Source organism: Mesocricetus auratus, unplaced genomic scaffold (assembly GCF_017639785.1).
Source record: "Mesocricetus auratus isolate SY011 unplaced genomic scaffold, BCM_Maur_2.0 Super-Scaffold_100019, whole genome shotgun sequence".
In the NCBI taxonomy this organism is placed as follows: Eukaryota; Metazoa; Chordata; class Mammalia; order Rodentia; family Cricetidae; genus Mesocricetus; species Mesocricetus auratus.
In genome coordinates, this window is record NW_024429200.1 from 136,631 (window position 1) to 158,478 (window position 21,848).

The 21,848-nt window shown below is 43.0% G+C and overlaps 1 protein-coding gene across 1 annotated transcript in view; it reads right to left on the reverse strand.

Annotated features, from left to right (window-relative positions):
- Positions 1–21,848, reverse strand: part of Mgam (maltase-glucoamylase) — a 109,533-nt gene that overhangs the window by 20,003 nt on the left and 67,682 nt on the right. Inside the window, exons 53-75 of the mRNA XM_040728546.1 lie at positions 20,530–20,655; positions 19,182–19,310; positions 18,825–18,935; positions 18,465–18,527; positions 17,656–17,790; positions 17,157–17,241; positions 16,073–16,211; positions 15,190–15,323; positions 14,967–15,001; positions 14,761–14,877; positions 14,229–14,377; positions 13,547–13,631; positions 12,520–12,576; positions 9,923–10,047; positions 8,686–8,774; positions 7,572–7,615; positions 6,858–7,025; positions 4,022–4,174; positions 3,482–3,682; positions 3,083–3,237; positions 1,893–2,061; positions 1,556–1,652; positions 675–787 (exon numbers count right to left, since the gene is read on the reverse strand). Of these exons, the coding sequence (XP_040584480.1) occupies positions 675–787; positions 1,556–1,652; positions 1,893–2,061; positions 3,083–3,237; positions 3,482–3,682; positions 4,022–4,174; positions 6,858–7,025; positions 7,572–7,615; positions 8,686–8,774; positions 9,923–10,047; positions 12,520–12,576; positions 13,547–13,631; positions 14,229–14,377; positions 14,761–14,877; positions 14,967–15,001; positions 15,190–15,323; positions 16,073–16,211; positions 17,157–17,241; positions 17,656–17,790; positions 18,465–18,527; positions 18,825–18,935; positions 19,182–19,310; positions 20,530–20,655 (2,679 nt within the window). The remainder of the gene's footprint in view (positions 1–674; positions 788–1,555; positions 1,653–1,892; positions 2,062–3,082; positions 3,238–3,481; positions 3,683–4,021; positions 4,175–6,857; positions 7,026–7,571; positions 7,616–8,685; positions 8,775–9,922; positions 10,048–12,519; positions 12,577–13,546; positions 13,632–14,228; positions 14,378–14,760; positions 14,878–14,966; positions 15,002–15,189; positions 15,324–16,072; positions 16,212–17,156; positions 17,242–17,655; positions 17,791–18,464; positions 18,528–18,824; positions 18,936–19,181; positions 19,311–20,529; positions 20,656–21,848) is intronic.

The window sequence follows — 21,848 nt, forward strand, 5'->3', positions numbered from 1 at the left end:
AAGTTAGCGAAGCAGTTTCCCTTCCTAGCAGTTGTGTGACCACAGGGAGAGTTAAGTAACGCTGTTCCTCTTATATGGATAAAAGCCATTTCCATCTCACATTTTTAAAAGAGGATTGAGTATGTTGATGCTTGTGAAGTGATCTGACACGTGGGAGTCAACAGTGCCGTTCATGAACATTTCCATTTCCACCCCCAATGCTTTCACTATCACAAATGTAGTCATCATTGCTCCCTCAGGACCCTAACCAGTATCACCATTACCAGCACTAATGACACTACTCCCTTCTCTGTCATCAGCCACATCACCACCACTGCCACAACCATCAATAAAACCATCACCCCAACACAATTACCAATGAGAAGAAGATTTCCACCAACACCGCTAACTCTGCGGCCAACGCACTTATTCCTATCATTATTACCATATACCCCCGCCACCACTAAACTCACCACCCCCACCACGACTACAAATATCCCTGCACTGCCATAACAGTCAGAGAAGCTGTATTGTCACGGTGTTGGAACGTATGCACCGTTCCCTTTTCTGTGGTATACACATTCTCAATAAAACCAGCAATTGCAATTAGCGTGTGAGAATCCCGCTAATGAACACATAACTGGAAGCAGAGGGTGTGCTGACATTGACACGTGTCAATCAAATGAACGTCCTACCTCTGTGTACTGCTGAGTGACAAGTTCAGGAGTTGGTCCCAAAAATACATAAAAATCCAAAACTCCCCCTGTGGTGCGGTATGTGAGAGCAGGCATGGGCTGGAACGTCACGTCTGAAAATACGGGAAAATGTCAACAAAGATGAAAGCCTTCAGGTTAACCAATTAGATTTGAAAGTTTTATTTCTCTTGCTTCCATTTTAGAACACTGATGGCAGACATTTGATACTAAATCAACAGGACAAAAGAACAGAAAGCTTACAGGATTCTGTTCTTTTAATGGACCTTATTAGACTCATTAAGAATCTGAAATTTTTAATTATCATAACTTCTATTTCATAGCAGTATAAAACTCTTAAGGAATATCAAAGTAGCACTGAGAATCTCAGTGTCCACCTCCAATGGCTTCGACAATGAAACATTATTGCCAAACTAGCAAAACTCCATTTATGTGAAACCACTAATTCCATTATAATTCACATTCCTTTCACTACCAGTCACAGTATGTATTTCCTGAACTTGATTTTATACCCTTTCTTATTTACCATAAAAAATAGTCTCACCCTCATTCAGCCAGAGGCAGTATTGTAACCCAATAGCTTGATAGTAATTCAAGTTATATAGCCACTTACCTCTCTATCAGACCCCCAGGAATTAGGGACACTTGGTTTTGCTATGCCTTCTTATGTAATTGTTGCCAAATGAAAGTTTAGTAAACATAGCGATAATAAATCTCTAGGATAAAATGAATGCTAAGCAGGGAAAAGAAAAAACCTATTACCCACAGAAGCTAGTTTGGGCTTAGGATCTAGCCAAGTAAAATACTTTCTAAAGTGAAATAAGAATTATTGGCATATAACAAGGGGCACAGGTTCATCCTACCCATGGCGTTGCTGTTCAGCAGGAGGACTCCATGGGCACTGCCATCCTCCTCTAGCCCCATGTAGTAAGGGTGGACACCGTAGGAATTCTTCTTGTACTGAGGGGAAGAGGGAAGAGAGGTTAGGAGACTGTGTGCATGGGAAGAAGCTCAACAGGAACTTGATGGCTACACTGAGTCAAGATTCTCCTGGGAACAGAGGAGAGGAAAGGGAGATTGAAAACATGTCCATCTGCCTAGCAGTAGAAGTCAACAATCACACGGAGTCTGCCAAGAAGAAGCAGAAGACACATGTGTGGACGGAGGGGACAGAACACAGACCACACACCCTGTCCTTACCCCCGGGGGCTCGTCCCTGGAGAACATGCCCCACGTGTGCCAGTTCAAGTCTCTTCTGTAGCTCGTGTGCTCAGTTTCCCCGAAGCCGTAGATGTATGAGGAGGGCAGGCGGGTGGAGATGCGGATGAACATGTCATTGAAGGTGAAGCCAAGGAGCTGAGAGTCCCAGCTGCAGGTGGAGGAGGGACATTCACAACAGAAAATCAGCGTCCTAGTAATTTACAGCAGCTGCCTCATGAGGACAGCGGAGCTCTGGATTCTCCTCACACCACCAGAGCTAGACCATCCTCCCAACAAAACACAAATTGATCTGCATAAAGCAATCACAGACACTCCCATCAGTGGTCCAACAGTCACCCTTCGCCTGCCTTCCTCCCATCTCTGCCTTCACTGGCGCCTTCTCCATAAGGGAAAATGCAAGCCATTCTTCCCCCCTCAACTGCTATCAAACCTGCCCTGTCATTTCTGTTCAATGAGGGCCCTCATCCTGCAGGCATCCTGGACTGAGACTGAGGAGACCCCACATCATGTCACAGCTCTGCTCATATTCCTCGGAGACTTCTCACCAAACCTTCGGTGCTGCTCCTCTTCCAAAACCCACCTCGCTGCCTTGCCCCTCTGCCTGCCATCACCCTACAGTGGTTTCGCCAAATGCTACTTGTTGACGTGCCAACTCTCTTGGCCGTGCTTTGTGCTCTGTGTCTCCAAAATGTACCTCCCTTGGCCTGGGACCCTGTATAAGGCACTTCCTCATCCAGGTTCTATTTCAAATGACACTTCTTCCCAGATAGACTAATTCAGACCACAGTGTCAGAAGCAGTGACCTCGCTACAACTTGGCCAACCCCGTTTGCCTATGCAACATGATAAGCAGCCATATTAGCTTCCTGTTCATATTGTCTGTACAATAACACCTAAGAACCAGAAGGAAGTCCTGTAATATTTAAGTCCTGTTGATACTTTTAATAAAAGAGACTTGATCAGAATCCTGTCTTGTCTCTGTCTCCTGTCCCGCTCCCCCATTCTCCCTCCCTCCCTTAGGGTCCCCGTTGACTGACCCCTGGGCCAGGGCACCCCATGGTTTTGGTCATGTGCACTGTGACACTTTAAGCCAGGTGTCTGCAATGACAACGAGCTCATGAGGAATGTTTAGGAAAGCAGGAGCCCTGAGTCAGACCAGGACCTACTTACATCACAGTGCCTGTACTCTTCCTGCGAATTTCAATCCCAAATGGATTCTCCTTGATGAGGACCTCATAGAGACGGCCATCAGGGGTGCTGGATGGAGAACTGGGGATGTCCAGAGGCACTGGGACTTCATACCGACTGTGGTTGGGATCATAGATCTAGGCCAGAGGAAATGGATTTGAAGATACAGCTGAGAGAATAACTTCTGATGTTCTGTAATACTGCTCTACAAGGGTCTTTTTTCTCTCTGGATTTGGTTCTCTCTGGATTTGGCTAAGATACAGTGTATTTCACTGTGGAAATGTAAACAGAACTTCATTTAGAGTTCTGCAGCCTTGACTAGCAAAGAGCAGCAGGATTGGAAAGGCCCTGTGCACGTCTGATTGCACACACCACGTTTACCTTAAACTGCAGCGTCTCATTCTTGTGGTAGATCACTCTAACTTGCAGCTGACTCACGGGCGTAGAGGGGAAGGCGCTGCTATACGGAGAATCCTTCAAGGTGACGTTGGCTGTGACCCCGCTATCATGATACTGAACATCGCTGACTGAGTACAGGTCATTGACAAAGTAGCAGTTAGGGACCCCAGGAGTGTCAGATTCCTGAAAAGAAAGTCAATATCCTAGATCAGCGTGGATCTGGAGTTACCAAATAGAAAGAATTAGGAGAGCCTATTCCTATGAATAAAGTGTGTGTGTGTGTGTGTGTGTGTAAGTGCATGCGTGTGTGATTTTTAAATATATTTTAGTAGTTGGTCTTCAAGAAATGTACTTATTGAAAATATCCCAGTCCTATTCCCAGTTATGTTCCAGCCTTCCCCAGATTCCTGAAGAGGTCCTCTCTCCCCATGGATTTCAGTGTATGCAAAAGTGTACCGACATGTTGTGCTAATGAAACATTGATAAAATATCAGTGCACACGAACATCTTCAGTTAGATTACCTTCCACATGCAGCCTCGGGCAGTGCAGTTTGCTTCAGAAGCCCCATGCTGATCTGGATAACAGTCAATTTTTTCTTCATCCCTTATGCTGTTTTCCCACTCCACTGTATATGATCCATTCAGGAGAAGTTGGATACCCGTAATAACTGCAACCTGTAGGAATGGACAAGGCACAAGAGATTCATCATCAGGAACAAAATCCTTACATAATCTGAAAACACCTTTAGATAATTAAGCAGGAAGGAGAACAGAGTCTCAGCAACACAAGGCGTATGGCTGGCTTACAGGAAGACCTGTGTGTTAGATGCTGGGATTGTCAACAGAGACAGTGAAATTCAGTCCCCTCACTCCATTAGGATCTTCCTCATCATACTGTGTAAGAACTGGGACAAATAACAGTTGCTGTCACCATTCCTTTTCTTTCCTCCCCTGACCTATCTGTCCCTTTTGTCACAAAAAAATCTCTTTTCCTGCTCTTCTAGAACTTAACTTCACTGCCAGTGAGGGACACATAGAGAATATGTGATGTCAATCACAGGCCCAGGTTCCTGTAATGGCTTAGTGTTGCCAACGTCCCCTACATGGGCAGGACCTGGAGCATGGGTCTCTGGGCAGGCGTGTGAGGGTATCTCTGTTGCTTTGGTTGATGAGGGAATATCTGCCTGCTGAGTGGGGTTATTATTTCCTGGCTGACATCCTGGGCTGAGTTGCAGTATTCATTTGTGGCTCTCTGCTTCCTGTTTGCGGATGTGATGTAACCATAAGCTTAGCTCTTGATACCTTGACTTTCCCACCACGATGGACCATACCTTTAAGTCATGAGCCAGAATAAGTGTTTCCCCCATGAGTTTCTCTGGTCAGTGCATTTTATCAAAGCAAAATGGAAAGAAACTGAGGCAGTGCCCATCCCCCACATCTCTATGAGATCTTAGGCAAACTAAATGACTTTGTTGAATCTCAGTTTAATCAATTATAAAACTGGTGGGTTGTAAAAAAATCATATTTCCTTCCATAGCTAACACATATCCAAACCAATCTGCTTAAATCTTGACACATTCTGATACTGTACTCATCAATATTCAACATGTCTCTATTTTTTAATACTTGGCTTTTGTTTAACCCTCCCACTTTTTAGGTGACATTTTAAGAACCATCATGCTTCTCTCAGGCTCCTCCCTATCTGACATGTTCCCATCTTACCAATTCCAACCGTCCACCACCATCCCTACCAAGGCCTTGGTTCAAGGACCACTGCAGGACTCTTTGACAAGTAAATCAAGTATGGCCTTTGCAGTTCAGCACCAAAGACCCTCCAAAATCTGACCACATAGTTCCTCCAGAATAAACTGATCTGCACTTAGAACTAAATATCCCTGATTCTGCACACACAGCATTGTCAGAGTGATAGTGTGAAGCTATTCATAGTTCTTGGATTGGCTGATTTTGATATGTCGACTTGAATGGCTTTACTTTCCTTTTATGGCTAAGTGGGTCCCATTTCAGAACACACTTCTGTTTTCTTTTTCATAAACCATGTGTCCTTCTGTAGCAGCTCATTTTAGAAGAGAGAAGCTCTCAGGAGATGGGCTACATTACAGCCCGTGAATTATAGCTCTGGCTTTGAAAAGTTAGCATCAAGTTCACCGACAACATCTGGGCAAGTGTTTTCTTTCTCCATTTGAGGATTTCCTCCCTCAGCTTTACCGCTTGCCATCATGAGAGAAGAAAGGACCTCAGTCCATACGCCCCTCAGCTGTTAAGTGCAGGACAGCAGCTCTCCATCTTTTAATTTCAACAGAAGGACAAGATGCTCAAGTTTTTCACCTTTTGAAGGACGTCTTGTCATATGCAACTAATGAATCTCACCTGACACATCATCTTTATAGGTCCATCTCCCACCCTGACCAGCAAGCTCTGGACACCAACAAATATAAAACCAACCACACACCACTATATTTCACAGTGTCTGCATCCTGAATATGTGTTATCAAGACAAAACTTCACAGATGATAATATGTCGTTACACTAGACTTACAAACCGACTTATTTTCCCAGAATTTGATTGCTCCTTCATACATGACAATCCAGCAGTTCCATGACATGTGCTCGAGATTACTGGGGGAGGATTTCTCCTTGTACTAAGGCATGGAGGAATATAACATAATTCTGTCTTGTGTATAGGGTTGTATTACTTTCCAGTGAAGAATTATTTGTTATCACCTAACCCAATACATAATCATTTGAGTAAGGTCTTCAAATACTTTGTCTTAAATATGCCACAAGAATATATGTGTATGTTGCAGTGAGAATTTCAATAATGAAGAGAGCAGGGGAAGGAAAAATCTTGACAAAGTTAAAGCTTAATAAAATATTTCAAAAATTTAGCTCATTAGTCCTCAGCACTGGCCATTAGCTCTGAGATCCCCATTCGTCTGACCTGGGCCCCACTTCCTTTTCTGCACTACTCATATGTATGTGTCGTGTGTGTGTGTGTACATATATGTATATATACATATATGTTTGTTAGTGTGTATTACATATGTATATATTTGTCTATATATGATAATAAAGTTAGTAATAAAGCAGGACTCTTAAGAGACAAAAAGCAAAACACACACACACACACACAAAAACGTTTGCCTTTACCATTCTTGGCCCTCAAGCTCCCTGACTCATTTCAGCTCAGACTATCTCCCAAATGTCATTATATTTCCCCATAGTCTGACTTTTCCATCAGGCCTCAGAGGCACTATCAGCCTTTTAGAACCCCAGTGACTTTAGCAAGATGAATCACCATCATGCCAATTTGAAAAGTCTCAACAAAGTAGAGACTTACCTTCGTGTTAGGATCATAGGTGGCTTGAGGAGACATCTGACTTATGACACCATTGTGTTTCACAGTAACATTGTGAATCACCTGTGTTCCAAAAATTTTAATCTCCTGAAATGCTAAGTTATCAGGGTTCGTGTAGGTTGATCCTACAGCACTCACGTTCAAGAGGTTCTGAAATACATCAAGCATAATTATGCACAAATTAGTGGGCTGAGGTTCTGTAGGTCCTCAAGTGTCCCATCCTAGACCAGATGCCCCATCCTAGATCAGATGCCCCATCCTAGACCAGATGCCCCATCCTAGACCAGATGCCCTATCACAGACCAGATGACCCATCCTAGACCAGATGCCCCATCACAGACCAGATGCCCTATCTATGATCAGATGTTCAGCTGCTGTTAAAGCCTTTGAGCTTTCTCTTCTAATGCATGTTTAGGTTAAAAACAATGAGAACATGCAGACAGACATTTTGTATAACTATATGAAGACACCAGCTTTATAAAACAAGTATTGAAAAATATGACTTGCTTTGATTTATGAATATTATTGCTTCCTTTTGATGGCACAAATGATGACATTACTGGGAATTAAGTCATAAATGGGGATGTGCTCATCCATAGTCATTCCTGAAGATGTAGTTGCACACAAACACATGCCAATAGGTGCTAAGGGTCAGACAAAGTCCACCCTTCAGATGCCTAAAAATATTCTACTTACTTGAGTGACTGAAAATTTACACAGAACATTATTGGTTGTGAGATCTGAAAACAAAAGAGAGATGAGTCAGATTGGCCTGGTCACTGCAGAGGGCCACATTTATCTCCTCTCCTTAAAGCTGACAGTTCATTTTGAAAATCAAAGGCATAAGTCTTTTATGACAGATTAACATTCCACTAAATCTAGTAACACCACCTCTTCATTTATCCGTCAGTGCACACGGGCTGCTTGTATATCTTCTCTGGTGGCAATAATGCCACAATGAACATGGAGGACACTAAGAGAAGTAATTATCCACCACATTTTTAAAAAGCAGTGCGTGGAACGCAGTTGCCTAGGGGCAGAGGAGTAGGGAAGTTGCTTAATGGTCAGAGACGTTGAGTTGTAACAGCATAATGTATAGTACGGCTGAGAATGGATGTCTTCATTGTTGATCATATTGGTGGTAATCAGGAAATGATACGTTGAAGACCTTGGATATGGTCAAACTTGATCAATTTATTATTTTTACAGAAAGCTAAGATGCCTAAAACTGTATCTTGAGAATGACAAAATTATGAATGAACTATGTACGCAAGTCCAAGCCATTGCTTCGTTTTCTCCTCATGACCATAACCCTGCAAAAATCTCCCCAAATCTTTTCAAGGCAGGGGTTCCATAGGAATCTATTTCCTAAGCTAGGGCCACAAGACTACTTCACAGTAACTGGTGTGTCCTAAAGCACAGCTTGATGTATAGACACTAGGAGTATGTGTGTTCAATGCCTCATACTGGCATGAGTATGGTTTCCATATCACCAACATTTGGGTTTGGGGGGTGATACATATTTCAGAGCAGACAAATTAAAGCACCAGTCATAAAATTGTGTCCCTTGAGTGTCTGTTAATAAAAATGAGACTCTAGCCAACAGGAGAATTGAGAGGGTGTTGGGGAAAAAGTGTTGCCCCTTCATCTATCATGGCCTCTGACCAGTCCATCCAGAAGCATATGGTTTCCCTGGGAGGATGCTCTAGGATGCTTGGTGATATTTCGCTCACAGCAGAGCGGGCAGCAGGGGTGAAGGGACAGAGACACGCAGGTCTACGGTGGCCACACCCCCTCCTAGCACACTCACCCTTTGACTTCCCATCATCCCAGAACAGCTCTCCTCTGGCTTCTTTGTTCCCATCCAGGGCAATGAGAAGACCAAGAGGGTTCTTCCGGCTGTGGGGAACAAGAGTTACACAAGGCACAAATCCTTAGGGCTCAAAGAATTTTGCCAAACATTTGCAACTAATTTCTACTGAGAAAGATACTAGTCAGTCACACATGACTCTTTTGCTTTAGGAACAGAGGAAGAATATCATAAGTGCCTTCCTCCAAATAATAATTTTACAAGATAAAGTATTATAAACATCTATGAAGGGTGCAAGCATGTACGTCTTAGAACTTCTAAATTGCTGCCATAGTTAAAATTATCACTCTAGTCTCTATATAGGTTATTAGAGAGGAAGAAATCCTAGACAACGGTGCTATGATTCAGGACATTTTAGATGTGCTACTCTGGGGAAAGAATCGCAGTGATTTGAATTAAGTTACAATCTGTATGTGTCAATGATAAAGAATGTGTAATTAGACAAATGGAGGCGAATGGACTGGGGACATGCTGAGATCACACAGTGGCAAAGCACTTGCCTAGCTAGCACGTTCCACACCCTGGTTGTTAGGCCACGTGTAATAGAAGCACAAGCTCGAGTGCAGCAAAGCAATTGACTATATTGGAGGAATCGCATCTTTGGGGCATTGAAAGCCAGCTCTACTATTAACACACTAAAAAAGATAGAGGCGCCATAGTCAACTTGGAATCTCGTTTTGATAGACTATGAACATCCTATTCTTGAAGGGGTTCAGACGTCAACCTAGGGAGCAACAAGATTTTAGTTTTTGAAGAAGAAATTTGGTATCAGTATACAAAGTGACCTGAAATTGGAATTATTTGACATGGAGAGGGGGGACAGGAGGGAAAGCAGTGATTAGATTTAGTCATGTTTTCATAAAAGTTTGTAAGTTGAAAAAATAAGAAAATTAGGGAGGCTCAAAAATGGGGGGGGGGCAAGTTTCGAGACTCCTAAGGAGTTCCTGTCTATTGAAACCTACTAGCGCTAAACTTTGAAGCATCTAAGGATGCCAACAAGTACCTCTTCTGTAGAGACAGAATTATAATTGTGCAAAGAAAGATGAGAAAAAGTCAGTGGCTTGGGAACAGTGGGTGAGACTTGAGTTTGTGTTGCTAAAATCTAATTATGAATTAAAAAGAAAAGAACCTGCTCAATTATTGATAATTGAAGCAGAAGTGTGTGCTCCTTGCTCACCTTAAGTGAGTGTTGAGGGCAGGACGTTGCCAGGGCAGGATGTAGCCCCCGCGGACATGAAGATTGATGTGCTCAAGAGGGGCCTCTAAGGTCGTCCATTCTCCTGTTGAATTGAGAGCTGCACCCTGGCGTCAAAAGGAAGGGAAATGATGAGGAAATGCACACACCCGTCCCTGAGCAGCACATCCCACCCGCCTCCCTAAGCCCGCTGCTACGTCATCACCATGTGTCACACACCTGCTTTCACACCCGTTCACTCACCTGCTACTACATCAGCCTGGTTGTGCTTCTCTGAGTCTCCATGAGAGTCCCCGCCCTTGGTAGGATCTCGTTATAAACCCCAAACACCCTCGCCCTACAACCTACTGCTAAGGTACAGAGTACTTCGAGACGACACTGGGCAATATCTGCGTTTATTTCTTGTTGACTGTGGATGTGCTGTCCTTACTCCCACCCCGCCAAGTTCCTGACTCCTTTGATATCTAAAAGATTGGTATGAGCAGACTTATTTACATATCATTGTCTTGAACTGATTTTCCTGTCTTACATTTAACACCTTTGCGGGGCATCGTGTGAAAGATGCTCACTCATCGGAGTCATAACCTAAAATCCATTCACATTTTCTCAGTCACGGCAGGGCTTCATAATGCAGAAACCTCTTTGCGTTTTTTCTTTTATTGAAAATAGATTTATTTCCACACAATATATTCTGATTATGGTTTCTCCTCTCTCTATGCCTCCCAGTTCCTCCCTACCTCCCCTCCTATCCATATCTACTACCTTTATGTCCATCATTAGAAAAACAATCATATAAAAGATAATAATATAATATAATAAGATAAAGCAAAAAAAACTGGAATAAGACAAAACACACAGAAGGAAGAACCCAAGAAAAGGCACAAGAAACAGCTGTAGATGAAGAGTCACACTTGTTCAAACAACCAGGAATCCCATAAAAGCACAAAAACCAGAAGTCATAATATATACCCTAAATCTGTATGGTAAAACATATATAGAGATTATATATATATATATATATATATATATATATATAATGCACACACACACAAACAAACACACAATTAAATTTGAAAATTAAAAAAAAACTGATACATTATGAGATGCTGTTGAGTTTGATTTCTGTTGGCCATCTATTGCAGGGCATGCAACCTACTCTTGAGAGTAATTTGTTTTCCTTTCCATTTGAAAACAGTTGTCAATTGAAGATAATTTCTGAGTTATGAACGGGTGCCTGTGCCCACTCCTCCTTTCAGCTCTAACGTATGTCAGTCAATGCGGGCACTATTAACAATGAGGTTAAAAAGTTCTTTTCTGTGACATTATCCTATAGTGAGTGTGTATATGAATGTGGACATGTGCATTAGTGTGTGTGTGTGTCTGTTTGTCTGTATTATATGTATGTGTTCATAGGTGTGTACATGTGTACATGGCTGTATGTCAGCAGTTCTCAACATTCCGAACGCTGCAACCTTTTAACACAGTTCCTCATGTTGTGGTGACCCCCAAAATATAAAATTATTTTCGTTGCTACTTCGTAACTGTGATTTTGCTACTGTTGTGAGTCACAGTGTAATTATCTGATAGGCAGGATATCTGATATGAGACCCCTGTGAATAGGGTCATCTGGCCCCAAAGGGATCACAATTCACAGGTTGAGAAACATTGCTATATATGAAGTGTGGACATGTGCATTAGTGTGTGTGTGTGTGTGTGAGTGTGTGTGCGTGTGCACGCACATGCGTGCGTGCCCTCAATCTCAAACATGCATAGGCCAGCTGGCTCTTATCATCATTCTCTCCACATTATTTATTTGTTGGTTGGTTTTTGAGACAAGGTCTCTTACTAAACCTGGAGCTGCTGATTTGCTACACTGGCTGGATCCTCTTTCTCTGCCTCTCCAGCACTAGAATCACAATTTCTAGCTCTATTAACTTATGACTTTCTGTTGCTATGTGACTACAAAATGTTCATGTATCTGCTTCCACAGTGCAGCACGTCATTTGGGGCAACTCGAGTCCCTGATCCCAGGCCATAGTCACTCATACTCAGCCCTGAATAAATGACTTCACATTCTTTTTGGAGTAAAATCTTTGCTTTTCATCAACAACACTGTCTCATGTATCTTAGCTGATCACATGGAACAATTCTTTAGCATTCATGCAGAGACAGCAGACACTTAAATACAGAGGGGAAAGGGTCTCCGTGAGGGCACACTCACATAGTCAGAAATGAGATCTAACATAACTCTCGTAAGTGCTTTCTGATATCAGAAAGAGAGCGTGTTAGTGTCTTCACCATAAGGCTGACGCTGACATGAAGATAGACATGCTCACACACACCAGGCACCAGACTGCGGGATTGCATGTTGCTTCACAGCACTTCTCTAAAAGGGTGACGGCACTTGTCTGATCCAAACAGGAAGTGAGGAGACGGCTTACAAGGATTGAGTGACTCATGCTAGACCACAGCAGGTGATTTCCAGCATCAGCCTTTGGTCTGCTTTCTGCTGAGTCTGCCACACTCAGAGATGTTGAACTCTAACACTGCCAGCTTGTATGAACATTTAGCAAACTTACCGTGTAGTAGTCATACCAGAGAGCTGCGGGAAAATATGCACTGACATTTCGAGCATTCTGGAATTAAACAGAGACTCGGTGTGGGTACTGCATTCAGAGGCAGAGTAAGCAACCTGCAATGAACCCTTTGATAAAAGAATAGAGCTGGATTTGGATACATGTGCCTCAACTTCCCAAAGATCACCAATACTGAGAAACCCTGTTTTCTTCCCAGGTTTCCAAGAGTGGAAGCTGCCTAACAAAAACAAGTACCTTCATTAAGGCCGTTTGGAGAACAAGACATCAAAGAAATGACAATCTCCTGTTTCAAGCCTTACCCATCCTTTCTCTAAAGACACATACCCAAGGTTAGGCATTGAGCATGAAAAAATGTCCCCAGATTAAAAAGTATTTGAAGTATTCAAAAGTATTTAATTAGCTTCTCTGTTTAGTTAAATGCTCATCTGGGCGCAGAAGTACCAAAATGTCTCTTGCTGCATGGGTAACCACATATAGAAGGAAGCAAAGGGCCAGCCACCAGCCAGAAGGTGACACATTGCTGAAAGCAGTTCTGAACATTTCAGTTGAAAGTGACAGAGGCCATAAAGAATCTTTACACTACTTCCCACGCCTGATCCTACACATTTCATCTTAATAAACCAGGAAACTATGTTCGCCTTGACTATTCTGTGAACTGGAATCTTTACACTACTTCCCACGCCTGATCCTACACATTTCATCTTAATAAACCAGGAAATTATGTTCGCCTTGACTGTTCTGTGAACTGGAATCTTTACACTACTTCCCACGCCTGATCCTACACATTTCATCTTAATAAACCAGGAAACTATGTTCGCCTTGACTGTTCTGTGAACTGGAATTACTGAGCAAAATCCAAGACACAGGATCCTGTGCTGAGGAATCACACGAGACAAAACGCAGAAGAAAACACTTGGTCTCCAGATCTAGCTCGCACCAGACTTCCTTCTCCATATTCCCTCAGCCTAGCATTTGGGGTCCTCCAATTCTCCGAGGTCTCCATACTCACAGGCTCCAGCACAGGGCTGATCAGGAAGGCTGGACCCAGCAGGAACTGTTTGTCTATACTCCAGGTCACATTGTCAGACACAAATCTGAAAAGGGAATTGAAGCTGTCACCATCAGACCCTTAGAAGATTTTGGTTTAATGCCCTGAAGAAATGCTTGAGCTAAGACACATATTAGAGATCCTATTGTCCCCTGCCTCCTGTACTCTCTGCACAGGCTAGAGGAGATTCAACTCCCCACATCAGCTTATGTGTCATGCTTTCAAACCTTCAGGACTGTCCGGAAATGTGAATGCGGACAATCTTTATCATTGCACATCTAAACGCAAACATGCTTTTTGTTCTTAAATTTAATGGAATGCTCATGGAGGTGACCTGAAACAAATGATGGCCTAGAATTATAGAAATAAAATTTGAAAAAAGAGGAGAGGCCACATGAAGAAAAATAACGCTATGGAATGTTGGATCTTTTCTGATTATTTTTTTTTCATATTCAGTAGGTGGACTTTCATTCAAGACTTGTGGCAAGCAGAGCACAGAAAGATTGATGAGGTATGGGTCAGACAGGGACAATATTGGCGAAAGAGAGTCACACTCTCAGAGTAGAAGAAATGTTCCATCAACCCCACCTCACAGGTTAAATTCATTGCCCATTGCTCAACACAAATCCAGCTGGACACTCACTCGTGGAGGAGAGGTCGCACCACTGTGCTGCCCTCCACGTGGGCCTTGTACATCAAGGTGTAGAGATACGGCAACAGGGTGTATCTGGTCTCTAGCACACTTCTGGAAATGTCCTCAAAGTCTTTATCCCAGGACACAGGGTCTTGTCTCTAAAGCAGCAGAAGAAAAGTGTTCAAAGTCCACCAGAGACAACTAAGGACTTCGAGAAGGTCATCACAAGCCTATTTGAACCGCATGTCACACATCTAACGTAAACTTTAGAAAATGATGAATAGGATGAATAGGACTCCTAGAATATTCTTAATGGAATGGTAAATATCAACAAATTTCTACCAGAAAAAAATTGCAAGGCATTCTTCATGAGATATAATGGAAAATGGTCACTAAGCATAGCCATCAAAATAACAAAGAAGATTATAGTTTATACGATGAAGATTAATGTCTCCCAGGGAACACAGGCAGCAGGATTGCCCTCAGACACTGAGGTGGCATTTCCAGTGACATAATATAGATGAGGAAGCTGAGATCCTACCCTGGTCCCAATGGTGTTGTGGTTCCTGGAGAAGGGGTAAAAGGCTCCCAGCTGCATCCAGCGAAGGCACATCTCATACTCAGCATCTTGAAAGAACCCACAGATGTCTGACCCGGTCTGAAACAACAAGGAACCAGTGAGCTCTTGGTGCTTTCTGAGAGATGCTGACACCTTCCTAGGGAGGAGGACCACGCAAGAGCACTTACATAGGAGATGCCAAAGAGACTGAACTCCATCATGCCTGCAAGGAGAGATGCAGCAGGGTGAGGACAGGCACTCATTCTCTGCCTCTACCTCTACCTCTTCCTCCTCCTCCTCCTGCTCCTCCTGCTCCTCCTCCTTCTCTTCCTCCTCCTCCTCCTCCTCCCCCTTCACAAAAGATCCTACTCCACCCAGAGCCAGCAGAGGCCCCTGGGCACAACCACACACCAATGATGGATTTCCCCAGCTGGTCCCAGGCAGCCGTGTTGTCTCCCAGCCAGTGTCCTGCCCAGCGTCCAGAAGAGGGGAACGTGGAGCGCGTGATGATGATCCCTCTCTCTCCTGTCACCTCCTCAACAGCTCTGGTTGGGGAAACAAGGAGAAAAGTTAAAGGCAGAGCAGTGGAAGGAAGTCAATAGCGTTTTCTTCCCAGGACCATACTCTTGGAACATTGTGACAAAATCTTTCTTGCTAGAAGGAATACAGAAATGACCCTTTAGAGGAGGTCTGGTTGGTTAATGGGGAAAAAATGGCAGCAAGGCCTTTACACAGTTCTTTCCAAAGTATCTCAACATGTGACAATTCATTGACCTGTTCCCAAATAGTAAGTAGTCACATGATCTGGCTGTGTTTTTGTTTTGTTTTGTTTATTTACTTAACCCATGCTTGACTTTCTAAATTTGAGTATTATTTTTCTTTTCGCTCACATTGTTAGTATGATACCTACTTCAACAAAATGCCAACTGATTACCCAACATGAGTAGCTAAAGAAAAACAATCCCCTAAAGAGATGGCTCATTTTCAACTCAAAGGAATGAGGTGCCCAGCCCTCGGTTACCCCTGTCCTCTTGGAACCCATGACGCCATAGGGTTGACTACGCTGCACAATGACATGTAGGGTGCCTGTGGGTATGCTCAAGAAGACTGCTGACTTCCTCACAGGGCTGACACCTTGATTACGGAGAGACTGCTTATCAAATAACAATTGTTACTTGGTTATTACAATTACACTATACTTACCCCTGGGGATGGGAAAATGAATGCAAAAGTAGAGAAGCTACAAAACCCATCACAGGAGTGCCACCAACAGGAGAAGGGAGGGGTCACTCACTCGTAGGTGGGTCTGGTCTGGGACCACCCATACAGGTTGTGCACATCATAGTGCCGCACCCGGGAGCTGTCTGGAAGGATCTGCTCACTCTCCATGCACAGAGTCTTGCTGCTCAGGCCCCTGTCCCTGGCTGCCAAATCTGAGGGAAAGATGCAACATCAGTGAGGATCAGCCTTGACTCTTAATTCTTGACCACTTTTTAGAAGATATCAAGACTAGCATCCTCGGCCATGATCCCACTCTACTCCCAGGAGCAGAAGAACAAGAGTCTTCTCTGAGTAGTAAGGTGACTGTAGGCGTTTGCAGCATCAAATTCACTAAAGAGAATGGAGGGGTGGGAGGAATACAGGTCGTCAAGAATGCACTAAGCTTCTTTAAAAGATTTGTCTCTCTCTCTCTCTCTCTCTCTCTCTCTCTCTCTGTCTGTGTGTGTGTGTGTGTGTGTGTGTGTGTGTGTGTGTGTGTGTGTGTATAAGAGAGAGGGGTTGCCTGAAGCCACCAGAAGGAGGCATCTAATACTCTGAAGCTGCAGTTCTCAGTGAGTTTGAGCCTCCTGACATGAGTCCTGTGTTAGTATAACATTTTCACTCTTAACTGCTGATGCATCCTTCCAGCCCCAAAAGTTTTTAGTTTTTAATGCACAAGTTATTTCGTATCTTTTTATCATATTTCTGTGAGTGGACAGTGTTGTCTGCCTCTCACACTTTAGGAAACTTAGATTTGGTAATATCTCTGGGGGGTCACACAATTCAGAAAATGCATAGTATATGGAGCTAAGCTATAAATGTGTATCACTCCAAAATCCTCCAGCTCCACGGAGTGGGGAGGTCACTTCATTGTACATATTGGTTGAAAAAGAAATTCTGTAAGTTATAAGACCACAGAGGCATTATCACAGTCTGAACAAATTCAAGAAATTTTCTTATATCTCCAGTTGGATAATATGAGGTGCTTTCGACTTAGGCCACATTAAACCAAACTTATGTGGGAAGGGTGCCCTTGGTGATCAGAGTAATCCCAGGATGCTAGGCTCATCTTTCTTCCAGACACTGAGAAACAAGTGAAGAGATCCCATGGTCCTTACGTGGCATGTAGGGAGGACGGTTGAGAGTATCATTGCTGCAGCCTGAAACTGCCCCATTCACAAAGCTGGAAGGTTCGTTCATATCCTACAAATAGTGAGATTATGGCTAATTTTTAAAGATACATAAATTCTTTCAATTCAGAAATAAAGAAATAGTCACACATTCAGTATCTTGCACCTCTATCAATGCTGCCCAAAAAGGATGATGAACTACAGGGAAAGCAAGGGCTAGAAAGAACACCTACCCTCAACATGACAGGCCAGATGACTTCATTTTTCCCCTAAGACAAACAGTACTCTAAGGATTTCCCACTAACTGTTGTGGAGGTTTTACAGAAGGAACTTCAGGCGGGACAATGCTAACTTTGATGGGACGACCTGAACTTGGCTATCAGAACTCTTTCTGGTTATTATTATCACCTTGCCCAATGTTATGGATCTACAAGCTCAAAACAACACATACACACACAAGTACACAGACACATCCATGCACACTTACGATCCACAGGCCATCAAACTTCAAGCTCTTTGCTGAATCCCGCGGGTTTGTGTGGAGTTCTTGAATCTCCTTCTTCCACCACGTGACAGTTGAATCACGGAAAAAGTCTGGGAAGGCGACATAAGCTCGGTATTCCTGTCAAGTGAAAACAAAATCCATTTATTGTAAATGAATATAGTGTACAGGAAGCAGGCGCTTACTAAGCACTTAACGAATTCTTCTATCTCCACAGTTGTGCAGAGTGACAGCCTATGCAATATGACATTCTTGAACTATTAGAAAAATACTTAAAGATTGAAAAGAACAAATAATACAAATTCCCAGCATTTGGAAACCACTGCACTGTTTGGAATGGACTGGTCAGGGGGATCGTGGGCTCTGTGTGGTTAAAACCTAAATTTAAAACTTCGATGCTTGTGTCCAGAATGATGATTTACCCGATAAATCTTTGAATCTGACAGACTTTCTAGCTCTGAGCTGTACTGTGTGAAACATGAATACGACAGCTTAATCATCAGCTTAACCACTGCACATGTCTGGTACACTAGGACTATCTTACACTTCCTCCTGCACAAACAGATGCAATTCCAGTCCCTGAATTATGATCATTGTTAAGGAAGTTAGAGATCCCGCACATATTGAAGTTCGAGGAAGGCAACCTCCAAGCCATGTGAAACCTGCTCAAAGGTGTATATAGAAAAATCAACAGACTGCCTCAGTGCGTCTTTCATAACAGTAGACACATATAGTTCCCTAGACATGACTGTCTCTTCCTGGCAAACACCCAACATCCACAAAGGGATTTTTACCTTCACTTGACTGTCCCAGTCTAGAGAGCTGTTCACCACAATACCAGGGTAATCAGGCCAGACCTGTGGAGAGAAAATATTTTACAGCAATGCCCTGAACAAGTTTTCATACAAATAATTTCTTAGGAAACTAAAAGCAAAGGATCTAGGACGAATAGTTGCAAGGTAGGATTGACTTAAGGGGAATTGGATTCCAGAAAGCTCATAAGCATTTCAGCAGATATTTGCGGAAAACAAAATTAAAAGAAAGGCACAACTTTAGAAATCAAACGTAACAGGCACAAAATCTACAATCCTGAAGAGCACTAACAGTGGCTCTAGCCCAGGATGAGGATTCGTGGATCAACACCCAGCTCATACCTTTCCCCAGACAATGCCTCCATCATCAGGGTACTTGATGAAGACATCATTCTCCAGACCCTGGTCAAAGGCAGGATAGGGCTCCGTCTCATTGCCAGAAATAGCTGGGTCCTTAAATCAGAGCACAAGGAGGTGGAAAATTAAGATAAAGGATGACAAAGAAGGTGGAGTAGAAAAAATGAAGTCCCCAATTGCAATTTGCATTATAGAGAGTCCGTGATTCCCAAGAAATACACTTATATTAATTACATTTTTCTTTCCCTCTAGGAACTGGAAAGGGCAGATATTCTAGGGCAATCCCCACACAAGCCCACCCACTGTCCCAAGTGCAGCCTACACATTCACACAAGGACTAACCAGGATGAGGATGACTCGCATCCCGTCGTTCTTCATGCGATCGATCAGTTTTGGAAGCCCAGAGAACTTGGGGCTGAGGGTGAAGTCCAGCTGCCTCTCCATGTAGTCGATGTCTGAGTACTGCACGTCCTGGGAAGACACAGGAAAGTGTGGCTGCTGGGTGGAAGCTCAGACTCCAGCAGTTACCACACCTGTACGCAGCATTTAAACCGCTGCTTATGACACATTGTAGCCATGGATCTTGGGCTGATTGTTTAAAATTTCACTCAGAAACAGGAAAAAATTATGTCAACATCAACAAGAAGTTTAAGATGAGTATCTTGAAGGCTATTTAAAAAAAATAACAACACTGTAGGAAAAAGTGCTTAGAATCTCTCTATGAGTGTGTCCTGAACTCAGTGATGTTTGCTCATAGAAAATAATGTCAAATATTCTGTCCTAATATGATACAGATCGTAGGTCACCTATAAAAGATGAAAACCACAACAGTCCTCCCTGTAGAGGACCAGTGTGGGAGATGGCCAAATGCAGCACTCCCAGTGAGATGCTCTGTTTCAACAGTGGTCCTCACCCTTCCTAATGCTGGGACCCTTAACACAGTTCTCATGATGTGGTGACCCCCAACCAAGACTGTTTCCCTTGATACTTTATAACTGTGTTTTTGCCACTGTAATGGGTCATAATGTAAATATATGTGTAGTCCAATGACCTTCGGTGACTCTTATGAGAGGGTCATTTGACACCCCAAAAAAGGTCAAAACCCACAAATTGAGAACCACCGTGTTACAGGAAGTGCTTTGCACTAATGCAACACAGAACAATAAGTACAAGACAAACACAAATGGTCACAACATGATTTCTGATTGTTGGACCTCTGGTTTTGAGTGAATATGGCTGTTTCTGTACATGATTCCACTACAAATGCAATACAGGATTCCCACATGGAGTCAAGGAGAAACTCAGAGGTCAGGGAGCATATATTGTGCTATACCAGGCCCAAGAAAGCAATTGTTCTATGGGACAGGTTCACTGAGTTTGGACAAAGTTTACTTAATTAAGCAAAACTAGTATTGGCGTGGTGTTCCATGAGCATGTCAGTAAGGACACTATAGTTAAATAACTTGAAGTCAGCCAAGAAGCAGAGAAAAGCCTGGTGCAGGAGACGGCACTCAGGAACCAGGCTTAGCTCCTCTTTGTTAGTCTAAGCCATCACTGTCATGAGGGCAGTGGTCTCCCCCGAATCACTATGGATGGTCTAGCTCAGTGTGACATGACATGAGACAGCACAGAGTATCATTTTAAAACCACACTTAAATCTGACAAACAAATCCTCCACTGATGTACGTACATAGGGGATCTGCTTAGCCACCATGTCATCATACAAGCTGGAGATCTCAGTATCATTCTCGTATCCATAGCGACACAGCTGGAATCCCAGTGACCAGTAAGGTACCATCACTGGCCGACCAATCAACTAGAAAAGAGAAAGTATTGTTATGTTAGAGGAAAAGCTGTTTGGAAGTTAGATGTGAAGTCAGAATATTTTACCCAAATTAGACATCAAATTCAAACCTAGAGACTGAGTAGAGCGGTGTGTAAACCTACAGCTTCTCAGAGAACACTTTCCAAGAATTCTGGAAAACCTGTTTTATTCAGATGTCTAGAAATAAAATTGAGACGCTAAAACACACAACAAAAGGGGAAATAACTAACTTAGAGTACAGTCTTGCTGATTGTGTGACCTTGGGCAGATATGCGATATTCCATTCTTGTTTCTTCACCGGTAACTCAGCTAGAGAGTAAGCGCTATCTCTTGCGTTTGACTCAGTAACTTATGTGTGGCGCCCTCCTATATGCACTAACTAAGTAATACACACAGTAGATACCTCACACGCGCTTGTTAATGTCACCAGCAATGTTATTATTCGCCATGACCATGACTCCCACCACCACCACCACAAGCACAGTCATTGTCTCAGCCACCACAATGTAACCACCGTGACAATGTCATGATGCAGTATTTGCCATCATGATAACTCCCATTGCCACCACAGACATAATCATCGTCACCCACACTAGTACTCCCCAAACTATCATATCTACCACCACCATCACCATCATGACCTTACTCTCTCAGCTCCCAATATCAACTCCACTACAGTCGCTTTCATGATCACCTCATGTCCTATCTTCCTCTCTACCATTATCACCACAACTATCAACATCCTGACAATCACTTTCACAAATAGTACTATTAATACATTTGTTACCACCATCCCTCACCACATCATCGAGATCTCTATATCACAGCCCCATCACACTAGCCTCACCGGTAGTTACCACACATACTTGATACACTGCAGTGCGTGGAGAAAACATGATTTAATAGTTATAGGAATATAGCCATGTAGTGATATTTTTTTATGATGTACTAAAGCTTAAGTGAGGATTCAGGAAGGCAAAGTCAGCCTCAAATTATAGAGATCGGGCAGTGGTGGTACACATCTTTAATCCCAGCAGCCAGAAGCTAGGAGATAGTGGTACACACCTTTAATCCCAGGATTCAAGATTAAGAAGGATAAAGATTTCTGGGAGTCCAAAGCCACCCAGATCTACAGAAGAATGAATCGGTCTAAAAGAGAATTATAGCTCACACCTTTAATCCCA